This window comes from Wolffia australiana, chromosome 19 (assembly GCF_029677425.1).
Source record: "Wolffia australiana isolate 7733 chromosome 19, ASM2967742v1".
In the NCBI taxonomy this organism is placed as follows: Eukaryota; Viridiplantae; Streptophyta; class Magnoliopsida; order Alismatales; family Araceae; genus Wolffia; species Wolffia australiana.
The window spans coordinates 4,472,866-4,498,783 of record NC_135853.1 but is presented as its reverse complement, the minus strand read 5'-3'; the positions used below and the strand labels follow the sequence as shown (position 1 = coordinate 4,498,783).

The 25,918-nt window shown below is 43.7% G+C and overlaps 2 protein-coding genes across 2 annotated transcripts; one reads left to right on the top strand and one right to left on the bottom strand.

Moving 5' to 3' along the window:
* Positions 1-4,417: 4,417 nt before the first annotated feature.
* Positions 4,418-6,538, top strand: LOC144715777 (putative WRKY transcription factor 29). Its single transcript, XM_078590758.1, has 4 exons — positions 4,418-4,738; positions 4,810-4,929; positions 5,024-5,297; positions 6,419-6,538. Exons 1-4 carry the CDS (start codon positions 4,689-4,691, stop codon positions 6,485-6,487), a joined length of 513 nt encoding a protein of 170 aa, XP_078446884.1. The 5' UTR covers positions 4,418-4,688; the 3' UTR covers positions 6,488-6,538.
* Positions 6,539-10,669: 4,131 nt separating this feature from the next.
* Positions 10,670-14,380, bottom strand: LOC144715715 (protein YIP4a-like). The gene is made up of 3 exons (XM_078590684.1): positions 13,790-14,380; positions 12,458-12,532; positions 10,670-11,025 (listed from the first exon to the last, which is right to left on the bottom strand). The coding sequence occupies exons 1-3, from the start codon at positions 14,273-14,275 to the stop codon at positions 10,768-10,770; spliced, it is 819 nt and encodes a 272-aa protein (XP_078446810.1). The 5' UTR covers positions 14,276-14,380; the 3' UTR covers positions 10,670-10,767.
* Positions 14,381-25,918: the final 11,538 nt, after the last annotated feature.

Below are 25,918 nucleotides of genomic sequence, written 5' to 3'. Positions count from 1 at the left end.
TTTGAATCTCATTGATAAATTTTTTTTAGAAATTGAGTCTCTATTAATGGATATCTTTTGAGTAAAAAGGATACATCTCAATAAAAATTAGAATTCTAAATCCTATATTGATAAGATTGAATATCCCTATCGCCTCCCTAGGGTTCGACCCCTTACTCAAGCATTAAGGGACAAACAAATTTTAGTGATTAAGTTTGAAAAACCCCTAAATAACGACATTTAACATGTACATTTTGAGCTTATCAATACCCTAAGTCATTTATGAGTCTCATGTAGATGAAGGATTATACATATACAAAAACTGATGACAGTGAAGGTTCCATGACAGAGTTTTAAAACTATATATCTTATAAAGCCCAAGGTGTAGCTTGGCATTGATGTTAATCCATGTGCCGACAAGCCAATCACACATTCCATATCTCGTTCCATGTTAATTAATAGAACATATTCGTTATTTTGCACGTGTGCTTATATAATGAAGTCTAAGAATACATGAGTGGACTTAGCGAATTATAATGAGATCGTAATGCAAAGATCACTAGTCTTTAAACATTTGCTCTAAATATTCCTATTCGAAGGATACTTGAGAATAACATCCAAGTATTTGGATATAATAACACTATCTAACCTCACTCATATGACGAGTATGATCGTTCCTATATCCATTAGTATGGAGAAACTAAGGATATATATTGGGTGCTCTTTAGTGAATAGAGTTTTTTGAATTGATATGTACAAATCCCTGAATGATGTTTTACCAAATTTTCAATAAAGTTGATTCACATCATAGTTGTGTAAGTGGTTCTTAGACTTGAGAGACCAAAGACGTCTTACAAATGAATAGTTGTACTTTGACTATGACCTATAAGTCTCTATCATGATGTTCTAAATATTCTTAGTTTGGGATGCATCAAGAAATTAACGAAGATAATTCAGTGACCAAGTTGGGATCGTCCACCCTCGGTACAAGAGGTGATAGCTCAAGGAAGAAGATGTAATGAAGTCCTTGGCCAAGGCAGTGAAATATCAGAGAAGAGTTCTCTGATGATTTCCAAACACATCAATACTTATTCGAATGACCAATTAGGGTTTGACAATTGATCATACCCTAAGTCATCCAAGGAGCATCAAGTGGATGGGGAACTATACGTACACGGTATCTGATGATAAATAGGTTCCATGACTAAGCCTATGCACCCTCCTTTGTATATTCTAGAGCACGAGGCGTAGCTTGGCACCCCACGTGTTGGAGGCTCAACATATCGATTGGATTAAATCAAACTGATATTAATTAATCTATATGATGATTTAGTTAATTAATTTGAAAGCCCAATAAGGGAAGGCCGTGAAGGAAATTCACCCAGGCCAGAACTGTCTGCCTGTCCCCTTCTTCTCACTTCTCCCCATGGCTCCTCCCCATTCCTGATGTGATCGAGACAACGTAACGGCGACAACAGAGGTAGAATGGAGCTTGTCATTGTGAAGAAGGAGATTTGATGTGCTGAGGACTACATGGATACTTCTGGAGGCTGCACACATAGGAAGCTCCACATGGCTTATTCAAGGATCGAAGGAATCGCAGATGCGATTCATGTTGAGGTGATTTGTTTCATAATTTTGTTGATGTCGTTATGGTTCCACTATGAATCTTCCGCTGCATGAAATCCTTGTGTTCATACATATCGAACCCAACAAGCACCCCATGGGATAGAAACTTAACCTATCAATTGGGTTAAATTGGTTCTTAGTTAATTGATATATATTTATATATATATTGATATAGTTAATCAATGAGGTTGATTAATCATTGCCCTTGTGCTATTAAAGTTATTCACTAGAATGATACATGGGCTTAGAGGGTTGATCACATGCGTAAGATTATAGAGACAGTGTGGATATATCTTACTTAAGGGATTTAAAAAAAAATGTTAAGTAAAATATAAGTAGGGAGGGGTACCCAATTTAGGCACCCAAGCTTCCTAGAGCCAGGCCCCCATTTTCTTCCACCAACAATGAATAGTGTCTTCACAATTAGAAGATCTAGATGAGCTTTAAGAAGAGTTGGAGAAGAAGTGGAGATCCGAGAGCACCTTGATCGTGTGGATACTTCTAGAGGCCATATATACGAATGGATTCAAAATAGTTTTTAAGGGAGAAAGTCAAGGTTATAACAAGTTCTCCTCAAGGCACACAATGTTTGACTTATTTTAGAGCTCGATTGGGAATCATATTCAGCTTTCACTACACAGAAAAATATTTTCTGGCCTTCAATCAGGGCACTAAAACCCAAAAACTAGTCTTTGTCAATGATAGTCATCATCCCTATTGACGACAGTTATGTCAATGATGTTACTTGTTGATGTCAATTATTGTTCTTGTCAATGATAGTCATCATCTTCATGGATGAGGCTTTAGCCGACGATGTGAATCATCAAGAATTCTTTGGCCATTATCTATAGTTGCGGTCATAAGTCTTATAAACTGTGGGTTATGCAAGTTTTATAATTCAATTTATTGAGTAAAACATGGAATGTACATACAACATTGTTAATTGTATTTTTTATTTTTCTCCACTTTTCTGTTCGCCTATCATCTTCGGTCATCCTCTGTGATTCGTACATCATTCCCATCATCAATCTATCATTTTGAATGAATGAATGATGAGTGATGAAGGGAGGATTCCATCTTTTCATCCATTCATTGGTCTGGATGATGACAAATGATGGATTGAGATGGAACAGATGCCAGACATGACGGCGCACGCAACCACGCACTATCACGAGATGTAACACCACTACCGCACGAGACGTCCCGTGTCATAATACGTCGCCAATATCATCTTCAGAACTGGGATCCGAACGTCATTTAAAATTAGATTTGAATTTTACAGTTATCTTATGTTTTCTCTTTCCCCCAAGGCCTATACATAGGCCAATGTTGTAATGGACTACTTGGTGAATTTTCTTTTGGAATTGAAGTTTTCTTCTAAGAGAATTTTACCCTACTCTCCTCTCCATCGCTGATGTCGCCGCTTCTAGCCACCGCTGTCGCTACTGCTGTCGAGAGGAGGTCTGCCTAATGGTATCGTCGCCGCACACTGTCAAACGCGCAACCGCCGCGCGCAGCCACTCGTCCACCCGGCCATCGCACACAACCGCATGTCCACACAACCGCCGTGTGCAGTTGCTCTCCCACGCAGCTGCCGTGAGCATCCGCCCACACGGCCGCCCGCGCATGCAGCTGCCGCATGCAGTCATCCGCCCACGCGGCCCCCCCATTCTGTATCCAGGGGCTTTAAACCCTCGTTCTGCAAGTGCACGCCCCATGTACCGTTTAGGTTTCAGGGCGCTTGACCCCCCCCCCCCCCCCAACTGACCGTGTAGTTGGATCCGCGACTCCCTGTCAAAAGCACGTCACTCGCCCCCGCTAACGATGCGTCAAGAATTTCCTGCATCGCCTCTTCGCACTACTGTAGTGCCAAAGGTCCATTCTTCCCTCTTTAGTGTTGGTGTTTCTCGTCTGTTTTTTCACCGCCGTCGGACTTAGTTGAATAGGTTTGAATCTTCTCGTGATTGGATTTGGAGCTTTTGTTTTCACCGCTGTGCTTGTAAGACAGTCCTCCCGCCGTTGACCGAGGAAAGGGGTTGCACCATCAACCTTTCACAGGATTTAAATGTTTGAGGTCGATCCTGTTGATTTGTGGTTTGTTTTATCTATCCCTAGTTGAGTTAGCCTATCCTACCCGTGTCAGTCCTAGTCATTCTGCATCAAGCCAGACTTCTTTAGAACAAGCCTAGAGAGAGTTAGAGAAAAAATGAAAAAGACAAAGAGAGAGCTCCAATATATTTTTAATTTATATTCATGAGGGATTCCAACCGAGCGTCCATGAAGGGAGATACCAAAAAAGAGATGAAATGAAAGTAAGTGATATAGAGAGAGAAAACCCATTGACTTCATCATTCACTCCACAAACAATAACTGTCCACGTGTCCTAGGGTGACATCAACTATCCACTTCCATCTACATTTTTTATTAAAAATTATTTCAGTTTTTTATCCTGTATCTTTATTATGTACTTCTATTCTCTTCTGATCCGCCACACGTGTAATTTCCATTTTATTATAACATTTTCTGACGTAGCAGATACCATGGCTGACATCATCTACTTGGTTAGTGGGGCATGTTAGAGGCCCACAACGTTTGATAACAAGTGATAAGATGCTGGCCCATTAATTATTTGGACCACGGGTGATCATTTTCATTGGTTGAAAATGAAGGAAAGGCGCTGTCTTTTTACCCTAATTTAATTGCATGGTCCATTCATATCTGTTTCCCCGCAATTGCCCACAACTCTCTCTCTCTCTCTCTCTCTCTCTCTCTCTCTCTCTCTCTCTCTCTCTCTCTCTCTCTCTCTCTCTCTCTCTCTCTCTCTCTCTCTCTCTCTCTCTCTCTATAGAAATGGGTTTCTAAAGTTCCATGTAACTACCTCTCTTTCTTCTTTTTGCTTCTAAGCTTGATCTTGCCGGTTTCAGTTCCTTGAGAAGATAGGCAAAGCAGGCTGCTGCTTCAACGGGTTCCTCCATGGAAGTCTCAAGCTAACAGAGCTAACAGAGAAGTATCTGTTTCCTTCCTCTCTACTTTACACTTAGAGAGAGAGAGAGAGAGAGAGAGAGAGAGAGAGAGAGAGAATGGAAGAGCAGAAGGTGGAGAAACAAGAAAGCCAGGCGGGGAAGAAGAGGTTCTCTCTCTACCTGGGGAAGAGAATTTCCAGAAGTTTAGGGTTTAATGAGACGCTGGGTGGATGAACAGGAAGGTGGAGGAGAAGACGGTGGTGACGGTGAGAGTGGAAACAGGCTTGGGCCCTCCCTCGGATCTCTGGTCATGGCGCAAGTACGGGCAAAAACCCATCAAGGGTTCTCCTTATCCGAGGTCTTCCACCAAAACCCACCAAGAAAAATTCAATCTTTCTCGCTTCTCGATCAAATTTTGAGCCGATCAGCTTCGTAAACTTGTTGGGTTTCAGAGGGTACTACCGGTGCAGCGCTTCCAAGGGCTGCTCTGCGAAGAAGCAGGTAGAGAGATGCCGCACAGACCCATCTGTACTTATCGTCACTTACACTGCTGAGCATAACCACGCGAGCCCGGCGGCGGCAGCGGCGGAGGTCGCCGGCGGAGGAGAGGAAGAGAGGAGGACTCCGCCGGCGGCCTCGGCGGCGTTGGCGGAGGATGACTTCTTCGATGAGCTCGGCGAGTTGTTCCCCGGCTGGGTTCCGAGCGGGGACTTCTTCGACGATAAGGTTATCCTTCCTCTCCCCCTCTCTCTTCTCCGCGATTTTTGATATTTCGCCTTCGTTCATGGCGTTGTCTTCTCCCTTGTTCATTCCTGCAACTCGGATCATCTCTCTCTCTCTATCGTTCTATATTTATCTATTTCTCTCTCCCCAGATTTATTTCTCTGTCTTATACATATATATATCGGTCAAGGTACCTTCCGTTGCATTTATCTGTCTATCTATCGTGTCTATGTATATGGGTATCTATCTGTTTATCTACTCACGCACGACCAATTTTTTTCAATGTATCGATATATCGATCTGTCTATCTCCTCGTGTATCCATGAATGCGGCTATCTCCCTGTTTATATAACGGTGTATCTCTCTCTATCTCTATCGACTTATCTCTCTGTTTATTGATATATCTGTCAAGGTACAGTCTATCTATCGGTGTATCTCTCTGTCCATCTCTCTGTGTATCTATCTAGTATACATCGGATTATCTCGCTGTCCATCTCTCTGCGTGTCTATCTAGTATACATCGGATTATCTCGCTGTCCATCTCTCTGCGTGTCTATCTATTATACATCGGATTATCTCGCTGTCCATCTCTCTGCGTGTCTATCCATGTATCTATCCGTGTATCTGTCTGTCCATCTATCGGTGTATCTCTCTGTACATCTCTATTTGTATCTGCCTATGTATCTATCAGTGTATCTCTCTGTGCATCTTCCTGTGTATCTATCTATGTATCTATATATCAGAATATCTCTTTGTCCATCTCTCTGCGTGTCTATCCATGTATTTAGGTGTATCTCTCTGTGCATCTCTATGTGTATCTGTCTATGTATCTATCACTGTTATCTCACTATGTATCTATAAGCCGATGTATATGTCGGTGAATCTCTCTGTGTATATATCGTTGTATCTCTCTGTGTATCTATCCATGTATATATCGGTGTATCTCTCTGTAAATCTACCCATGTATCTATCGGTGTATCCTCTATGTATATATGGGTCAGTCTACGTATCCTTTTATGTATTCGGCTAATTAATCTATCTATCCATCCATCTGTGCATCAATCTATGTTTTTATCTGAGTATCTATCTGTAATCCATGTATATCAATCTATCAACGAGGATAGAGTCATGGCCTGGGAGCTTTAAAGAGGGTCTTAGATCACGCGGAGTTGGATGGCTGGAACTTAGTTTGAACTTTTTATCAGATAAGAAACGGGAGTGGGGATGTATTAAGCGGCTCCCAACGGTCTTGATTGTGATGTGATTTGAATATTTAATCTAGTGCAATCTCACGCTACCAATCAATACCGAGTTTAATTAGATCTGCTAAGATATAATTGCTGAAAGGAAAGGTGAAGGGGAGGGGGTGAAGATTTGACTGATAATTGTTATTCAACTTAATTTCTCTGAAAATACACCCCAATTGTGTAAGATGAGGTCGATTCAATTAATATTTCTGTCTTGATCGTGGCTAGAAGTCCGTCTCCTTTCTCTAAATCTAGGAGATTTTGAAAACCTCCTTAAAATATTTCATAATCTGAAATAGACGTAAAGTTAGATTGGTTGGTGGATAGATGATAGCGATAGATGGGAGAAAACTGGGGGATAATGCAGAGTTCACCGCCAGAAGTAGTTAATTATCCTGAAAAAGAATAACTTTTGGACACATTTATGACACCCTTATAGAGAAAAAAAAGAAGCCATGAACCAACTGAACACAAGTGGAAAAATTCAGTTAACTTTTGGGAATCTCAACTAAAGTAATAATAATGGCAGTATTCTCCGGAGCTTATATCAAGTTAAAGTTATTGCATGTGCTGGGTCCTCATGGATGTGAGGAGGCTAAAAGACACTGACATAATCTTTTTTTGGAAAGTTGAAACCTTTCGTACTCGTGCTAAATCTAATTTTTTCTACATAACCTGCTATCTCGTTATTTTTTGGGGCAAACCCAAAAGCAGATGCTAGATTATGCACATACTAGAGAAAAGAAAATTTTCGAAAGAGAAGGGAAACTAAGTGCTCAAATGTAGACAAAGTCAGTGTTATTGTAGAAGGTATGGTCAGAAACAATCTATATTTTGGCGATTGTGGTATATGAGTTTAGTAGTTTGATGATTATACAATTTAATACAAATAATGAGTATCGGTATACTTTAGAGGCTGATGTAACAATTTTTAAGAGGATTATATTGTAGTATCAATGCAGTGTCTCCATATTCCTCGTCTACATAGAACATGCAATACTCAATTTAATATTGTTGCATTGATTTAGTTTCCATTTTAAATACACATTTATTTGGATGTGCAAGACTGTCATTACATATCTTGCCTAACCCTAGGGTTTTTAATGCATATTTTTCTGAGTGAAAGAAATTTCCAATATTGTTTCATTGTCAAACACTTGATGACATAAGCAATTAATTGATATTTTCAAAAAAATCAAAAATGATATATGCCATGTGATGATGTAAAATGTTTATTTGTTCTTGATAGTGTTTGACATGTGTTAGTAGCAACATCATCATCAATGCCTATAGGTATTGTCAATATTGATGATGATGTGATCGTTGATGGCCAAATAATTGCTCTAATAATGATGCTGATTTGATAATTTTTTTGATTAATGTTGGTGTCATAGTTGATGGAATGCTCTAGAGGCGTGATAGTTATAGATGATGGCAATGATGACTCTTTTAAAGGATTAAAAAATGGGAAAATAACTGAGAATGATGTTTTAAAATTAAGATATAATATATATGATAATGCTAATGGATACTATAGACTACTATTGAAACAACTAACTACAAAGTCTCTAGTATATAATAACTATAATACCTGATCGAAGAGCTCAAATCAAGCTTAGATCCATTATATTTAAATGATTTCAATCCATGTATACTCTCATCCTGTAGTAAAATTCAAAGCGACGTGGCAAAAAGAAGGGATTTAAATTGTATGTCATAATGTAGGAAGAAAGCATGACTACTGTATGTAAGAAAGTGTATTTATTACTTTCAAGGAGGAAAAAAGTTGGAGGGGACCCAAAACTCTTATTAGCTGCCACATGTGAAAGTGATCATGCTTGCAAGAGGCGTGAGGCCCACCATTAAATAATTTAAGTGAGTAAATTCACCAAGTATAGTATTATACCCGGTGATTAGTAGGTTTTAGCCCTCATGATCACTCTCTTCCTAGACCAAGAAGGTTGTTCGACAAAATCTTGATATGGCTAGTGTGAACATTGTCGTAGGGAGTATTCATGCTAAACATGTTATTGATATTTTTAACACTTCATACACGTCTTCCTTTGATTCAATATGAATGGAAAATTTTAGGATAACATAAGGGGCACCGATAAGGAACCAGCAAAAATTAAGTTGGAAATATTTGATTTATCACAAATGACAGTTATTTTATGTATTTCATGTGCTTATTTTCATTGAAATCAATATAAATGAATATAAGTATAAAGTAAATTATTTATTACATTTTAGGAATCAAGCTCTGATTTTTCTCAATTTTATATTATTTTTCAAATTGTAATTTCATAAACAAAGTAATTTTACATGTCATAAAATATAAGTTTAGATTTATTTAAATGTTTCTAGGATTTTTTTGACTTTTTTACCCTTCTCAAAGTTTGTGCCATGCTGGCTCATGTATCGTGGTAGGATAAAATTGAACTGTTGAGAAAGATTCAACTTCAAACTGTGATATCTATCGATCTAGGAGTTCTGGGCTTAAATTTTGAGGGTAGCTTCGTCTCTCTCCCATTTATATATCTGTACAATTGGATATATAAAATAGTCGTAAAATTGAAACATTGTATTGTGTTCCTAATTATGATTAACAGAGTGATTTTCTCCTTCAAAATTTTTTCTAAGCTCATTCTTAAGCTTTGAGAGCGAATGATTGAAGAATAGGTTATCTCATCAATAGTTGAGTGGAGAAAATACCACTTGGCCCATTGGCCACATGAAGATGAGATTAGCAAAAACTGTCTTTTTCAGACTCATTTATTTCTCCGTTCTCCAAGAACATCATCATCAATAGCCTAGGTCTTTACAATCTGCATGCCACCACCAACTATATTACTTGTTAGCGCATAACAACCTTCATCTCTGTTGCCACCAAGTGATGGTATATCACACCACTCGCTCACTCTGCCACTCATCGGTGCATATTATCGGCCATCTCCGCCACAATTTACATTGATAAAACTCCATTATGCTAGATCTAGTTGTTTTGATTCGCATCATTGGGCGTTGTGGGGGCACTAGTAGCGAGGTAATTATTATTGTTAAAAAAATTAATAAAAACAGAAATCTCTTATTCAATACTTGCTACATGCAGTTTCACCTCTATGCTAAAAAGGAAACCTACAAATACAAGTGTATGAATCAGAAGTCTTAAACAACAAAGTATACCCCAATTTCTGCTTTTTAGGTTAATGTGGTTGCTAGGGAGCAATTGTCTCTGAGTTAGCTAATTTTATCATTTTATTATACAGTAATGTATGGTTTTGAGTGCAAAAAGATGTCATAGGAGGACTCCAGAGGTTTACCTGCTCAATTTATCCTTTGATTATTTTATTACAATTTCATTACTAATCATTTGACAGTTGATGAGATAAAATGCATACGACGCAATTAGCTAAAGACTTCAGCCAACTCTTGGAGGGAGGAAGAGAGAGGTAGAGAGACAGGATAAAGAGGGTGAGTGTGAGAGAGTGCTAGAAATACATGAAAAGAGAGAGAGAGCTAGACAGAGTGCGTGGGAGGGGGAGAGAGAGAGAGCTAGAGAGCTAGTCGGAAGGGAGAGAGAGAGAGAGAGAGAGAGCTAGAGAGACAGTGTGGGAGGGGGATAGAGAGAGAGAGCTAGAAAGACAGTGTGGGATGGGGAGAGAGAGAGCTAGAGAGACAGTGTGGATGGAGAGATAGAGAGCTAGAGGGAGAGAGAGAGAGAGAGCTAGAGGGAGGGAGAGAGAGAGCTACAGAGAAGGAGAGACAGAGCTAGAGAGACATGGAGAGAGAGAGCTAGAGGGAGGGAGATAGAGAGCTAGAGAGACAGTGTGGGAGAAAGAGACAGAGAGAGAGAGACCTGGAGAGACAGTGTGGGAGGGGAGGGAGAGAGAGAGAGCTAGAGAGACAGTGTGGGAGGGGGCGAGAGAGCTAGAGAGACATAGAGAGAGAGAGAGAGCTTGAGGGAGGGAGAGAGAGAGCTAGAGAGAGGGAGAGAGCTAGAGACATATGGAGAGAGAGAGAGAGAGAGTTAGAGGGAGGGACAGAGAGAGAGAGCTAGAGAGAGAGGGAGAGAGGGAGAGCTAGAGAGACATGGAGGGAGGGGGAGAGAGCTTGAGAGACGCAGGGAGAGAACACAAAAGTAAAAATCCCAAAAAACAGAGGAAAAACGGGAAATAGAGATGGAGATTACAGCGATTAATCACCTGGGGCAGCAGAGATGTACAGGTTCAAATGGCAACTATGAGGAAGCCCACGGAAACATACATGAGGAAGACTGGATACAACGCCAGAGCCTTCCTCCTCGGGTTGACGGCGGCACTCATAAACGGATAAGCGGCCCAGGAACTCCAAACCAGGGTGACCACCACGACGACGAGCTTGACTACCGGATGGTCCTTGAGAAGGCAAATCAGAGCCCCCACGTCCAGAGGGAACAAGCAGTAGCCCAGAAGACTTAGGCTCTGGAAGAATATGATCTGACCTCCCTGATTGACCATGTCAAAAACAGAACGTTTACAAACATAACTTTAGGGTTCAGATAATTACTGAGCCAAAAATGGTAAGTCACGAGAAAAATGGAAAAAAAGATGATTGTGCTCCGACAAGATTCAAATAACTTTTCATAAGATTGTGATAGAGTCCATGGAGTCGGATTTCTATGGAGGCAGGATCTTGGAATAGAAGAGAGAGCAATAGAAAATAGTGAAAGATAAAAATGGCTGCAAGCTTGGATCGAAGACGTCTTATATACATTGAAGGACACTGAAGCGGAATGCCAATCAAGAGACGACACGTGCCTCTTAATTCAGGACGTGTGGGAATCTATAAAGAGCACGATCAGGCGAGAAACATGATGGGATCCTAGGGGGCAGTTTAGTCATGTTAGGCCACAGGGGCATTTCAATCATTTAGCTATCATTGTATTTCCTTCAAATAGGGATGCCCTCCCTCCCTTTAGGAGGGCAGCCACGACGAAGAAGAATGAAGTAGGTGTTCTTGTCTCCCCTCTCCTCGTCTAGGTCTGGTCTCTCTCTCTCTCTCTCTCTCTCTCTCTCTCTCTCTCTCTCTCTCTCTCTCTCTCTCTCTCTCTCTCTCTCTCTCTCTCTCTATATATATATATATCTATCTATCTCAAGGATCCCCAGCCCTCGTGATCGTCTCTACCTCACCGCATCTTCAGGTAGTTTGTCCTCGGCCAATCCCAACCCCCTCTGCTCGGCCTCCTCTCGGATCCTTCCCGTTTCACCTCCCTATCCTGAGAACTTCTACCTCGCCTCGCACTCTACCCTCCTTCTGATACAAGTCTAGATCCAGGTTCGTATCAAAACAGTATTGGTCATTTCATTGTTTCAAGAGAGTTGGTTGCTGGAAGCAACTTAAACGCTGGCACAGCAGGATCAGGCCTGCTGACCCAGATAGATCCCCATCAGGGATTGCCATTATCCAATTCTTGTTCTTCTATCCTCGTTTTCTCTCACTGTTCTTGATCTGAACCTCCGATTTGGATTCCCTAGGACAATCTATTATCTTTTCTTGAAACGAAATTCAGGGAGTTTCATTGATTGACTTGCCCTGGTCGATCTACAAGTAATTTGAAGAGAAACTACCCTCCGGGGAGGGGTACAGAAATTTGAAAGGACAAAAGACAGAAATAGAAACAACATTAAATGGCGGGCAAACCAAATATTTTGGGGCTTTGAGGGGGCTCAGAATAATGAACAACAAGGTTTTCTATGATCCCGATCAGACTTAGAAATAATCTAGGCCAGGAATCTTTAAGAAGAAGGGTGGGAAAGGGAGGAATAATAATGGCTACAAAGAGAGCAGGTTTGGGAAAGGTGGTTTGCCCATGAACAATGTGTAAATTTTATTTTGAAGAAGAAAAGTCCAAAAATGAGAATCGGGAGAGGAACTCACCAAAAGTAGGACATTCAGGGTGAGTATGACAGCGCCAGCAGCAAGAACGGCAAATGCAACGGCAAAAACTTCAGACTGAAATAATGGAAAGAAAATATCTTAGCGCAAACTATTTTTTAAAAAATGAGCTTTAAATACATAATAGTTGTATGTCTTCTCCCAAAAAAACTATCCGACCAAGTAAATAGAACGGGACAATAGAACCGCGGTCCGTGGCATTAGAAACCAGAGGCATTGGGTTACGTGTGACCCAGATTGACTGGTCGATCCCTCGGATCGATCCAGTTATTTGTTAATATAAAATAAAATGATGTCGCAAGAAAAGTTGGTTAAAAAGGATAAAAAAAGTGTGGCAGGCGTTAAAAAGTATGAGAAAATGGACAAAAATTCTTCTTCATTCATGAACTTTATGAAATTGTCATTTCGATAGATCTGCAACCAATCCTCATCTGATCCATTCTATCAGATCGCTGTACCCTAAAGAGACATTATGTTCTCCAAGAGGGCATTAAGCTTTCCCTTTCATTTGGATCAAACCAACAGTCATTTCACAAAAAAGCCATAAAAACAGAATCCAGATAAATGGGCACTGAATTTCCACTCTAGACATTGAGAAAACTAAAAGCTTCATGAAAGATAAGTATATGAAAGATCACTGATTTTAATTTGGCATACTAAAGAAAACAATTTCGTCCGCTCAAAATCATCAAAGATCTACAATTTCTAGTCGCGTTGATACTGATCTACAGTAACATGCTTAATCTTGCCGATTAGTTGAGGATCATAAAGGGATGCTCAACCTTGCCAATTAATTGAGGATAATTATTTATCTTTTTTAAAAGATATTTGAGGATAATTATGACAGGCTCAACCTTGCCAATTCATGACTAGTATTACTTAAAAAAAAAGTAATGATTTGTATTTTTACTTAAAACTCTCATGCAGTGAATACAATTATGCAAAGAGCTATCAAGACCAAAATAGTTGAGGATGATTATGAGAGGCTCAACCTTGCCAATTCATGAATAAAAAAATAAAAAAACCTTGCCAATTCATGACTTGTACTTGTTAAAAGAAAAGGTCACGATTTGTATTTTCACTTAAAACTCTCAAGCAGTGAGAGACATGCACATCATTGCGCATTCTGACCCAAACAAGTATATACATATTGAATAGAAAGAGCTACCAAGACAAAAAAGGAGAAAAAAGGAGCTGAGAAACGAATATTCACGGCCAATTATACAAAAAGAAAACCATGCAAGAATCAGTCCACAAGATCTGCAAATCAACAGAGCAGGAAATTTCTGGGGAGACGGGGAGGAAATTTCTGACCTTCTTCACGGATGCCGACCACGACAGAGCCAGACCCAGAAAAATAATAAAAAAGAAGGGACCCCAAAGATCCCAATCCCTCAGCGCCCTGCCTGGATCCTCCCGATTAGGGTTCGGAAACACCACGAGCTTCAAATTACTCACAATTCTCGCCAAATCCCTCTTCACAGTATCCCAAACAGGCTCCGTCAGGGTGTTGGGAGGCGGGCCGAACCCAGTTAGGCCAGAATTGGGAGACCCCGAATCAGAAACGGGGATCACGGCCGCCGCGGGAGCCGCCGGCGCCTTCTGGTAAGTGGGCGGGGGGAGATTGGAGGGCAGAAATGGCGATGAAGAGACGGGTATGGAGACCCTCGGCGGGCTCGGGGGTCTGGCGGGGAGAACTGTAGCGGGGCCAGATTGGACGCTATCGTTGATCAAATTCTCGATTTCGTCGATGTCCGACTGCGACGAAGGGTGAAGGGGAACGGTGTCGCTGTGCGACATGGCCGAATTCAGCGATCGAGCTTCAGATCTGGAGCTGGAGATCGACGATCCGCGAGCTGTTTGGGGAAGAAATCGACCTCTGATTGATTTCTCGCTTGTTCTTGGAAAGAGGGTTTTTATACTAGAGGAAGAAATTAAATACGGCCCCCCGTTTCATTTTTCTGGGCCGGCCCATTTCCTCTTTGTTTATGAACAAGTCCTGGACGTGACGGGACGGGACGGGACGGATGACGATCCGTAACGGACGGTGACGTGATGAAAGTTGCGTCACGTCACCGTCCCGTCGCACCTCCGAGGATTTCTGAAAAATCCATCACGTTCGCGTCACCGTCATGGTTTGTGGCATCCCCGTCTCCGGACGGCGTCACCGTCGCTTGTGACGGGAACAAAACATGCCGAGAAGAGAGAATTAGAAGGGCATATATCCTATTATCTTTGTACAGCATCCTTTTGCGCGTGTGAATTAATGCATCGACTTTTCTGCAAAATGCCAAGAAATTGAGTTAGCGACACCATGTGGCTAAATCTAAGCCGTTGAAATCTTAAATCTAATGATTTTTAAGCTTTTTTGTTCATTTTTAAAAATCCGTCATGGCCTTCATCTGTGACGGCTGTCCCGTCACGTCACTCATTTGAGGCCCCCCGTCACCGTCGCGTCACCATCACGCCCAGTTCGTCATCCATCACCATCACGCCATCCGTCACGTTGTCGTTACCGTGACGTGTGACGTGACTGATGACGGCTGCCATTCCCTGTGAACAACAGGAAAAATGCCCAGAATACCCCCCCCCCAAAGACATACTTCAGCCAACATGACATGCCTTGAGATTATTTGTGAGCATGAGCAGTAACATAAACATGATTTGGTAGTACCGATGAACCAGATGGCCACGGTGAGGGAATCTGGGATGGAAGACTCGTAGTATCTCTATAGATCCGGCAAAAGCAAAAGACCCTCAAAAGGCGAGAAAACGGGAGCAGAGCAAGTACGAAAAATTGGCCCCGCTCCGCTTTATGAAAAGCAAGGCGCGAGGAACGGGAGCAAAAGAGTTAAGGCGCTTAGGAGCAAGAAATTCATGCGAATTTACAAGCGTAACCTTTTCTCAGTATTAGAAAGAACGAAGGCGCGAGTTCAGGAGCGGGAGCATAAGGGAGCAAAGCGAGTTTATGAGCAGGAGTGGTTATCCAACGTTCAGGTTGTTTTCGGAGTTGTCTACAGCATCTCAAGCCAAAGGCGTTGTCGTCAAAGGATGTGACACCAAAAGGAAGAAACATAGTTTAAGACGTCGATCCAAGTCTTGCCGTCCTGATAAAACCTGAAATTGATGTGTATAGAAGGATCGTATTAAGTCAGAATGTTATGAGCTCCAAAACACAATGAAGTGGGAAGCCGTCATTTCAAATCGGCCATCCTCGTTTGACCAACCGGCAGGAAATATAACCCAGCTTCAGAATTGTGGTGAAATACATGTTGTAGCAGCATGTGAGGCCCGTTCATCAGGATAATTGGTTCTGGACCCTGCATGTACCTTCCCGAGAGGCATTAATCTCGCTTACTTCATCTACTGCCAATGTCATTTTGATGGGAAATAATTCATCTTGTAAAGTTCAAGGCATCTGAAATGTTTCCATCAAGATGTTTGACAGTGAAGTATGTCTCTTGAGTAATCTTATAGCTCTCAATATATTTTACTTTTAGGGCTACAAGTCCATCGTAAAACGAGGTATTCTTAAAGTCTGTAATCTTAGAGGCCATTGAAAGATGCCAAACTTATATGAGAAGGAAATACTGTTATGGGTGATGCGGCGGGGGTTGGCTTATCACAATCTGCACAAGATATTACTAAATTATGGCATACGCAGTTAGGACACATGGACAAGCTAGGAATGGCTGAATTATGTAAATGTTGATTACTTGACGGGAATTCTCTGAACATTGCTTGTACGGAAAACCTGTTTGTTTCAGTTTCCGAGTAGGTCATCACAAATCTACTTGAATTCTTGACTGTCCATTTGAACATTTAGCGGCTGCCCAGTATCCCATTGCATGGAGAAGCCTCAATATGTTCACTTTCACTGATGACTATTCAATAAATATATGGGTTTCAGGACTTGGGGCCCGTCTAGTATCCCATTCAGACATAAAATGCTGAAGTGCCTCAGATTTGGGGGCCGTCTCGTATCCCACTCAGACAGAAAATGCTGAAGTGCCTTAGACTCCAGCATTTTAAAGAATGGGAAATTGTGGTAGAGAAGCAAACTAGTCAAGCTGACAAAAATCTTCAAACTAACAGCGGGATGGAATACTGATCAAATCAATTTCAGGATTTCTGCAAATCTAAAGGCATCTTAAGAAACCTTACAGTCTCACACACATTTTAATGTAATAGTGTAACAGAGCAGATGAATCGTATGATCCTTGAGAAAGTACTTTGTCTGCTATCAAATGCTTCTCTACCAATTCAGTTTTGGGCTTAAGCACCAAATATGACAGCCTATGTCATCAGAAAATTGCCCCTCTAGCCGTTGGAAAAAAAAAAAAGCACAAGAATTATGGTCCAGTTCTCTTGTGATTACTCTTCCCTTAGAATCTTCCCCCCATTCCATCAATTGCATTTTTCTTGGATTTAAAATAGGGGTCAAAGGGTATAAGTTATATCATCCTAGGGATAAAAAAATATATACAACAAAGATGTTTTCTTTGGTAAAGCTGTGATTATGGAATCATCCACACTGAATCAAGAAAATGGTTGACCAAGATTGTCTATAGTGGGTCAAACAGTTCATTCACAAAATCCAAATCCATCCTCACATATATCTCAAGAGGTTTAAAATTTGCTCCTCACATATATCTCAAGAGGTCTTATCTACTTCTCTTGCTCAAGGTGAAACATGTAAGCATAGTTATTCTATTGCCAGGGACCGACCTCAAAGGGAGATACAACCTCCATTGAGATATGCACATGAAGATTGTGTAGCATATGCCTTGGTTATCGCTGAAGAAATTGATAATTTAGACCTGACTTCTTCTTTTGATGAACCCATGTATAAAGCAGAAATGGAAATAGAAGAGGGATCAAGGTGCAAAAACTATATCCTTACATCAGAAAGGGTACATCAAGAAAGTCCACAATCATTTTGACATGGAGAAAGAAAAACAGGAAAGAACTCCCTTTTCAGGCACTTCTAGATTTCAGAATTACTCACTAGAAGAAAAAAAAGAAATCAAATTTATGTATAAGATTACATATTTGTTTTTGGCTTGATGTATGCAATGATCTACAGCTGACTTGATATTTCACATGCTATAATTCAATTAGCTACATGGAAAATCTGGGAAAAGATCATTAGAAAGTCGTCCATGATGGAAATATATGTTGTAGCGAAACAATTCACATTCTAGATCTCATTCATTGCTCATTAATATAATGTATTCATTATAGCACACATGTGATGCTTACAATGAATTACATCAATACATGATTTGAATTAGTGATCTATGATGATATCATACTATAGAGATCACTAGTCTTTAATCATGTGTTCTAAATAGGTAATGACAAACATCATCCATCACGTCATTCATCACGGTGACACACTCATGATGGATGAGGTGATGATGACAATGGTAGCTGGCAATTTTTAGCCCCGTGATGGTGATGTGACGGATGATGTGATGAAATAGCTGTGACAGGTTATGTGACGTGACGTAGGGTCTTAGATGTTTGACATGATGGGACGGTTGTCACGGATGACGATGTTGACAGAATTTTAAATGATGAAAAAAGGTGGAAAAGGGAAAAAAAAGAAAAGGGGGGAGAGAAAAAAAGGGATAATAAAATGGTGCTATAATTATAATAAAAAGAGAGATACCATGAGAGAGAGAGAGATAGCCAGATTTTATCTAGGAGAGAGAGGGAGAGGGAGAGTGAGAGAGAGAGATAGCCAGATATTAACTAGGAGAGAGAGGGAGAGGGAGAGTGAGAAATAGAGATCGAAAGAGGGAGAGAGATTGATCACAGAGAAAGGGAGAGGGGGCGAAAGAGATATTGATCAAGAGATAGAGAGAGTAAGAGGGAGATCTAAAGGGTGAAAGAGAGAGGAGGGAAGAGAGAGCCGAAGAGAGAGAGAGTGTGAGAGAGAGATCTAAAGGGTGAAAGAGAAAGAGAGAGGAAGAGTGCGATTGACCGAGAGAGAGAGAGAGAGGGAGAGGGAAAGAGTGCAAGAGAGATTGACCAAGAGAGAGAGAGGGGGAGGGTGAGGGAGAGCGAGAGATAGATAGAGAGTCTAGAGAGAGAGATATTGATTGAGAGAGAGAGATTGGGAGAGGGTTAGGGAGAGCAAGAGATAGAGATTCTAGAGAGAGATATTGATCGAGAGAGAGAGATATTGACCATGAGCGTGAGAGATTGGGAGGAGAGGGAGAGGGAGAGTGAGAGATAGAGAGTCTAGGGAGAGATATTGATCGAGAGAGAGAGATATTGACCATGAGCGTGAGAGATTGGGAGAGGGAGAGGGAGAGGGAGAGCGAGACTGGGAGAGCAAGTCCGAGAGAGAGAGAGGGGGGAGAGACAGAAAGAGAGAGAAAAGGAGACTGAAAGAGGGAGAGTGAGTTCAAATGAAAGAGTTGGAGAGGGAGAGAGGGAGACTAAAAGAGGGAGAGCAGGTGTGAGAGAGAGAGAAATAGAGAGGGAGAGGGAGAGGGAGAGGGAGAAAGATGGAGACTGAAAGCAGGAGAGTGAGTCCGAGTGAGAGAGGGGGACACTGAACGGAAGAGGGAGGGAGAGGGAGGGAGACCAAAAAAGAGGGCAAATCCAAGTGAGAGATGTTGGGTTCTTGAGGCTTTGATCTGGATGAACAAAACAAAACAATCCGTAGTGGAAGATTTTAGTGAAATCGTAACGGCATCGGTAAAACGTTGAAACGAATCACCTTTGCACATATTGCATCCATGATTGCTTTGATCTGGGAGTGAGATGAGTTGAGCTGCTTATGTGTGCAGCCTCTAGATGTATACATGCAGTCCTCGACATGTCAGATCTCCTCCTTCTCATTGACGAACTCCATCCAACCTTCATTGTCATGGTTATGCCATCTCAATCGCATCAGCATGGAGAAGAGTAATGGGGAGAAGGGAGAAGACGGGGAATGCCCCATAATTATTCTAGCTTGGGTGAATTTCGTTCAGGGCCTTCCCCCATTTATACTAAATGGGTATTTTCATAAAAATCCCAAAACTTAAGTATATCTTCTAACGTATAAAAACCATTTGCGTGTGACCCTCTAGGCCCATGTATCAGTCTAACTAACGACTCTAATGGCCCAATAACCTTTATTGGCTTCCAAATTAATTAACTATATCAACATGTAGATTAATTAATGTCAGATCTATTTAACTCAATCAATAGGTCGAGTCCCCAACACGTGGGGTGCAAAGCTACACCTCGCGTCCTAGAAGATACAAAGGAGTGTGTATCAACTCACTCATGGAACATGTTCATCATTGGTTACCGTGTACGAGTCCCTCATTCTCTTGACACTCCTAGGACGACATAGGGTATGGTCAATTTTCCAACCCCAATCGGTCATCCGAGTTAGTACTAATGCATTCGGAAATCATCGTAGAACTCTTATGTGATATTTCACTCCCTTTGGCCAAGGACTTCATCGCGTTGTCTTCCTTGAGCTGTAACCTCTGATATTGAGGGTGGTCGATTCCATGTTGACCACTCAATCGTCTTTGTGAACTTCTAGATGCACACGAACCAAGACTATTTAGAATCCCATAATTAGGGACACATAGGTCATACTCAAAGTACAACTGTCCATCCACAATACTTCCTTGGTGTCTCAGGTCTAAGGATTACTTACACAATCGTGACGTGAATCAAGATGATTGACAATTTGGTATATTACCATGCAGGGATTCGTATGGATCAATTCAATGAACTCTTTCCACTAAAGAGCACCCACTACCTATCTGATAGGGGACCATCCAGCCTTAAGGACATATCTTCTATGTTTTTTCGCACGCCCGTCGTGTATCTGTATTTTTTCCCTATTTTGGGCCCTCCCTTTTTTCTAAAGGGGAAGGCCATATTTCCCCGATAAGAGGGGTGGGTGGTGCCCATCATAAGAAGAGGAAGCCAAGTGAAAAAAAGAAAGAAAAAATGTAGTCAATTAGTGATTTTGGGGTTATTTTATGTTTTTTTTAATTTAGTTTTTTTTGAGTTTAGAGATTACCAAAATACCCCTCCGAGATAGAGAGAGGGGTTAGGGCTTCATCGCAGCCCTCGCCAGAGCACCGCCGCCGACATCGACGGTGCCACCGCAGAATTTCCACACCACCGTTAGATGTGCCCGATCAACTAGCCACGCAAGCAACCGTCGCGATCGAACCAGGCTACAACCGCTGCCGCGCTCCGCGGTCATAGCCGCGAGTTGCAGCCGCCGCTGTGAGCTGCGGCCGCCGCCGCGAGCAGCGGCCATAGCCGCCCGCAGTGGCCCACAGCGGCCACAAACGCTGTAGCAGCAACAGCTGCCCGTAGGGCCGTAGTCGCCGGAGCGCCCACAGCCGCCAGAGCAAGCCATAACTGCCGTAGCGGCCTCTGCTGCTGGAGCAGTCGTAGCCATCCGCAGCGGCCGCAACTGCTAGAGCAGCCACAGCCACCCGCAGCGCCAATAGCCGCCAGAGCAGGCCACAGCCGCCACAACGGCCTAAGCCGCTAGAGCGACAACAGTCGGTTGCAGCTGCCGGAGCAGGCCGTAGTCGCCAGAGCAGGCCGTAGCCGCCATAGTGGACTCAGCCATTAGAGCAACTGTAGCCGCCCGCAGCGGCCACAACAACCGCAGCCGCCAGAGCCGCAACAACCGCCGTAGCGGTCGCAGCCGCCGGAGCAGGCCGCAGCCTTCCACAGCAACCGCAACCGCCGCAGCGGCCTCAACTGCCGGAGTGGATGCAGCCGCCCGTAGCAGCGGCAGCCGTCGTAGAGGGCCATGCAGCCATATAGCCGGGCAGACGTGCAGCTGTGCAACCATGCAGCCGCGCCGCTGCAACCACGCAATTGCAGCCGCAGCCACGCAGCCATAGCCACAGCCATAGTGCACCGTCGTAGTGGTGCAACCCCACAACCACGCAGCCGCGCAACCGCGTAACTGTGCAGCCACGTAACCGCGCAACCACGCAGCCGCGTAACTACGTAACCGCACAGCCACAGGCGTAGCCACGCAGCCACAGGCGCAGCCAAGCAACCGCGCAGGCGCAGTTGTGCAGCCAAGCAACCACGCAACCACGTAGCCAAGCCGCAGCCACACAGTCGCGCAGCCATGTAGCAGCCGCAGCCACAGTTGGATGCCTGGGCTGCATCTACCACCATGTCGTGTCCCCGTGCCATTGTCGCGCCTACCTCCGCCGCGGCCATCCTCATCCTTGCGCTTGCCTCCGAGCCCGTCACCGTGCGTAGCTGCACCGCCGCCCTTGTCACCATGCTCGCCTTCAAGCCCGTCACTGCGCCTAACTGTGCCTTGGCCATCCTCGTCGCTGCGCTCGCCTTTGAGCCCGTCACCGCGCCTTGATGCGCCATCGTCCTCGCTGTCACGCTCACCTCTGAGCCCGTCACCACGCCTAGCTGCGCCATTACTGTCCTCACCACCGCCGTCCTCGCCACTGCACTCGCCTCTGAGGCCGCTACCGTGTCTACATGCGCCATACGTGTGCCTAGTGTTCTCTAGAGTAGTTTCAAGGAGAGCAATCTCCGGATGACCCACCGCTGCCACTTCACCGCCGCGAAGTACATGCTGCCGCAAGATGAACCACCATTACTGTCGCCGCCAATGTCTACCTCCATCTGCCAGTAGTTAGCTTTCAGTCCTCATCGTCATCGTAGCGTCACCAGACATTGTCGTCGCTGAAGTGATGCGGTGGGAACGTGGTCCGTTCGTCTTTCTCTGAGGACGGTGATCTTGGATGGCACAGCCGCTCTATGTGGGGGTGCCCCGGAAAGGTCCTGCGCAGGGTCCTCAATTCGTTGGGGCCGAAGGGTGTCTCTATCTTCATGTGGTCGATGCTCCACGGATAGTCATCGAGGCGCTGGTGGGCCCAATTATCGGTGGGCGGGTAGGTTGAGCCGGCCGGATGACAAATACGGCGGCGAACAATGCAGCGGCAGCGTCAAGTGGCAGCGGCGTCGAGCAGCGGTGGCGGCGTTGGCGAGCGGCATCGGCGTGCGGCGTCGGCGAACGGCAGTGGCGGTGTCAGCGGCGTCGGCAGCGGCGACGGCAGCGGCGGCGGCAGCAGCGGCGGCGGCGGCGCAGCGGCGATGAAGCGGCGGCGGCGCGCCGGCGCAGCTGGCCAGCGGCAGCGCGACGGCAGCGGCGGGCGGCGGCGACGGGCGAGGCGGCGGCGGTGGCGGTGACGTCAGCAGCGATCGCGGCGTCGAAGCGGCAGCGGCGACGGCGTCAGCGGCGGCAGCGGCGGCGGCGGCCGGTGACGGCAGCGGCGGCCGATGGTGGCGCCGACGGCCAGAGGTGGCAGCGGCGGCCTGAGGTGGCAGCGGTCGGTGTCGGCGACGGCGGCCGGGGTGGGCCGCGGCTGGCCGTGGCTTGGGCTGAGGTCCGGGCCACTGGCGGGACCGCGGTTTGGGTTGCGGTCTAGGCCGCGGTCTGGGCCGCGGTGATGGGCCAGAGGCGGCCCGATAAAGAAAGCCCATAGGGGCTGGGCTGACGTGGCCACCTCGGGAAGTGTGCCCGGCGGCTAAGGGAGACATCTGCTAGAAGACATGCCACCACTAGTTCACCGCCGCGAAGTACATGCCACAGAAGGTAGAACAGCCGCCACTCTACGCCGTCGATGCCTGTCTCTGTTGCCTATAGCGAGCCGTAGCCGAGGCTCACCCAGTCACCATTACCGATGCGGCCGCCCTGTTCTGCCACTCCGCTGATCAACCCTCCTCTCCTTATGGTGTAACACAAGCCGTTTGATCCTGGCGTGTCATGTTACATCACTATCTTTAGTGTCTCCACACTAATGGATATGGGAACGACCATAATCATCATATGAGAGAAGCTAGATAGTATTCTTCTATCCGGGTACTTCAATGCCCTTCTCGAGTATCCTTCGAATAGGAATATTTAGAACACATGATTAAAGACTAGTGATCTTCGTATTATGATATCATCATAATTCACTAAGTCCAATCATGTATTCATGGACTTCATTATAAGCATCACATGCGCATTATAATGAATATGTTATATTGCTGAATATGGAACGAGATATGGAATGTGTGATGGCTTGCCGGCCACATATAATTCCATCAAGAGAGGGGGCAGTAGAGATCAAAAGAGATAGAGAGAGAGAGATCGAAAGAGAGAGAGGGATACAAAGAGAGAGGAGGTTCAAGAGAAAGAGAGAGGGATTACGAGCGAGGGAGATGGAGAGGGATTACGAGAGAGAGAGAGAGAGTCTGAGAGTGAGAAAGGGAGAGAAACAAAGAGAGTGAGAGAGAGAGAGAGAGAGAGTTTGAGAGTGAGAGAGGGAGATGAACAGAGAGAGAGATAGATTTTGAGAGCGAGAGAGGGAGACGAACAGAGAGAGAGAGAGTTTGAGAGTGAGAGAGGGAGACAAAAAGAGAGAGAGTTTGAGAGTGAGAGAGGAAGACAAATAGAGAGAGAACTTAAAATGTTGGAAACTTAAACACTTAAAATATTCAATTGTCCATATGTCATTTCTTCCCCTCTCAGGGGACGAGGACAAAATGAAAACTCAAGTGATGGTAACAATAACATGACATAAATTTCTAAACTACTAGGACGTGTGACGAGATGAGAGACATGATGAACTCTACGTGATGCTCTCGTCCTTCACCACTCATCATTTATCATGTCGCGCCTAAGCCGTTACGGCCTAGATGTGCTGTTACCTTGTTATTAAAATTCCTATTTGAAGGATACTTTAGAAGGACATTGATGTGTCGAGGTAGACTAACACTATCTAGTCTTACTCGTACCATGAGTATGGCCTGTGACGTAGCTATTAGTGTTGATAAACTAGGGAAATATAGTGGGTGGTCTTTTGCAAAAATAGTTCATAAGATTGTTGCATAAAAAAATTTCAATGGTACTGTACGAAAATGTAAATCATGTTGATTCATGTAATGCATGTGTAAGTGGTCTTTAGACTTGCGACACCAAAGACATCTTGTAGATGGACGGTTGTACTTTCATTACGGCCTACAATTTCCTTATCAAAGAATCATAAATAATCTTATTTCAGGTTAAACAAGTGGCTCATGAAGACTATTGAGTGATTAAGAGTGATTTTCTTCCCTCGATATAAAAGGAGGCAACTCAAGGAAGATGATGCGATGAAGTCCTTGGCCAAGGTAGTGGAAAATTGGTGAAGAGTTCTCTAATGATGTTCTAACACATACATGCTATCTTGGAAAACTAATAAGGGTTAAATATTTGACCATACCCTAAGTCATTGTAGGAGCATCAAGTGGCCGAGGTATATACATACATGGTAACCAATGACAGAAAGGTTTCATGTGTGAAGAAATACGCTCCTTTGAAACTTCTAGAGCACAAGGTGTAGCTTGGCACCCCACATGATATAACTCAACCTATCATTGGATCAGCCCGTGGTCCCCTCGTCACCAGCCTCCGTTAGTCGACCAATGAGGATGGTGGATGGGTCAACCTATCGCAAAGAAAGACCATATTGCCCCCCAGCCTTTCGATTTCCCTTTAAAATGGGTCAATAGGTGTGATTAAATCGCAGACATGGAACCATTTTAATTGGTGTACCCCTCACGCCTTGTCAGCATGCATTGTAAGTATGCCCAGTCACCAATCTCCCGTGTGATTGGTCCATTCATGTGGCCCCTTGTCTATGTCTACTTCCTGCAAACAATCAAAAGTCTAGAAAATATTTCATATTTGAGTCTATTAAATGGGTCAACAATTTTAAAAGGCTCGTTACGACTCGAGCTTTGGGCCGGGTTAACTCAAAGCCCATTTAGTATTTCTTTTAAAGTTTCATAAGGCAGCCGGTTGGACTGCAATTATTTTGTTTCTCATCGGCCCGGTTCGGCACGGAGCTGAGAGAAATAATGGGATACAGTCCCATATCAAAAAAATTTAATTTTAGGAAGTATTACTCAATTAAAAAATTTCACATAGTAGCATAGATCGAAAATAAATTACTTCCCTATGTGCTAACTGAACTCTTTGGGGCCTCTAAGGGCCTGTTGTTGGGCCTCTATGTGGCCTGCGTGTGGGTGCCTCCTATGAGATTGTGAGCCAGCAGTTGAGCTCATAGTGTTGGACGTGCTTCCTAGCTGCTAGCCAGCTTAAGGGTTGTGCTCTCGCTGGCGGGCAATTGGCCACTTCAATTTGACCACTGAAACTTTAAAGCCATTACAATTTTAAAATATTTTCATGGAATAAAAAAATGGCCTTCAAACATTAGATCAAATTTTAATGAAGATAAATGGTCATCTTGAAGATTTTCAAGAATTAATGCATAGAGGGAAAAATTATATTAAAATAAAGACAAAATTAGTAATATCATGCATATGATAACTCTAAACTCTGCATTATTACCCTACTAAAAATCCATTTATCAAGAACCCATCTAATAT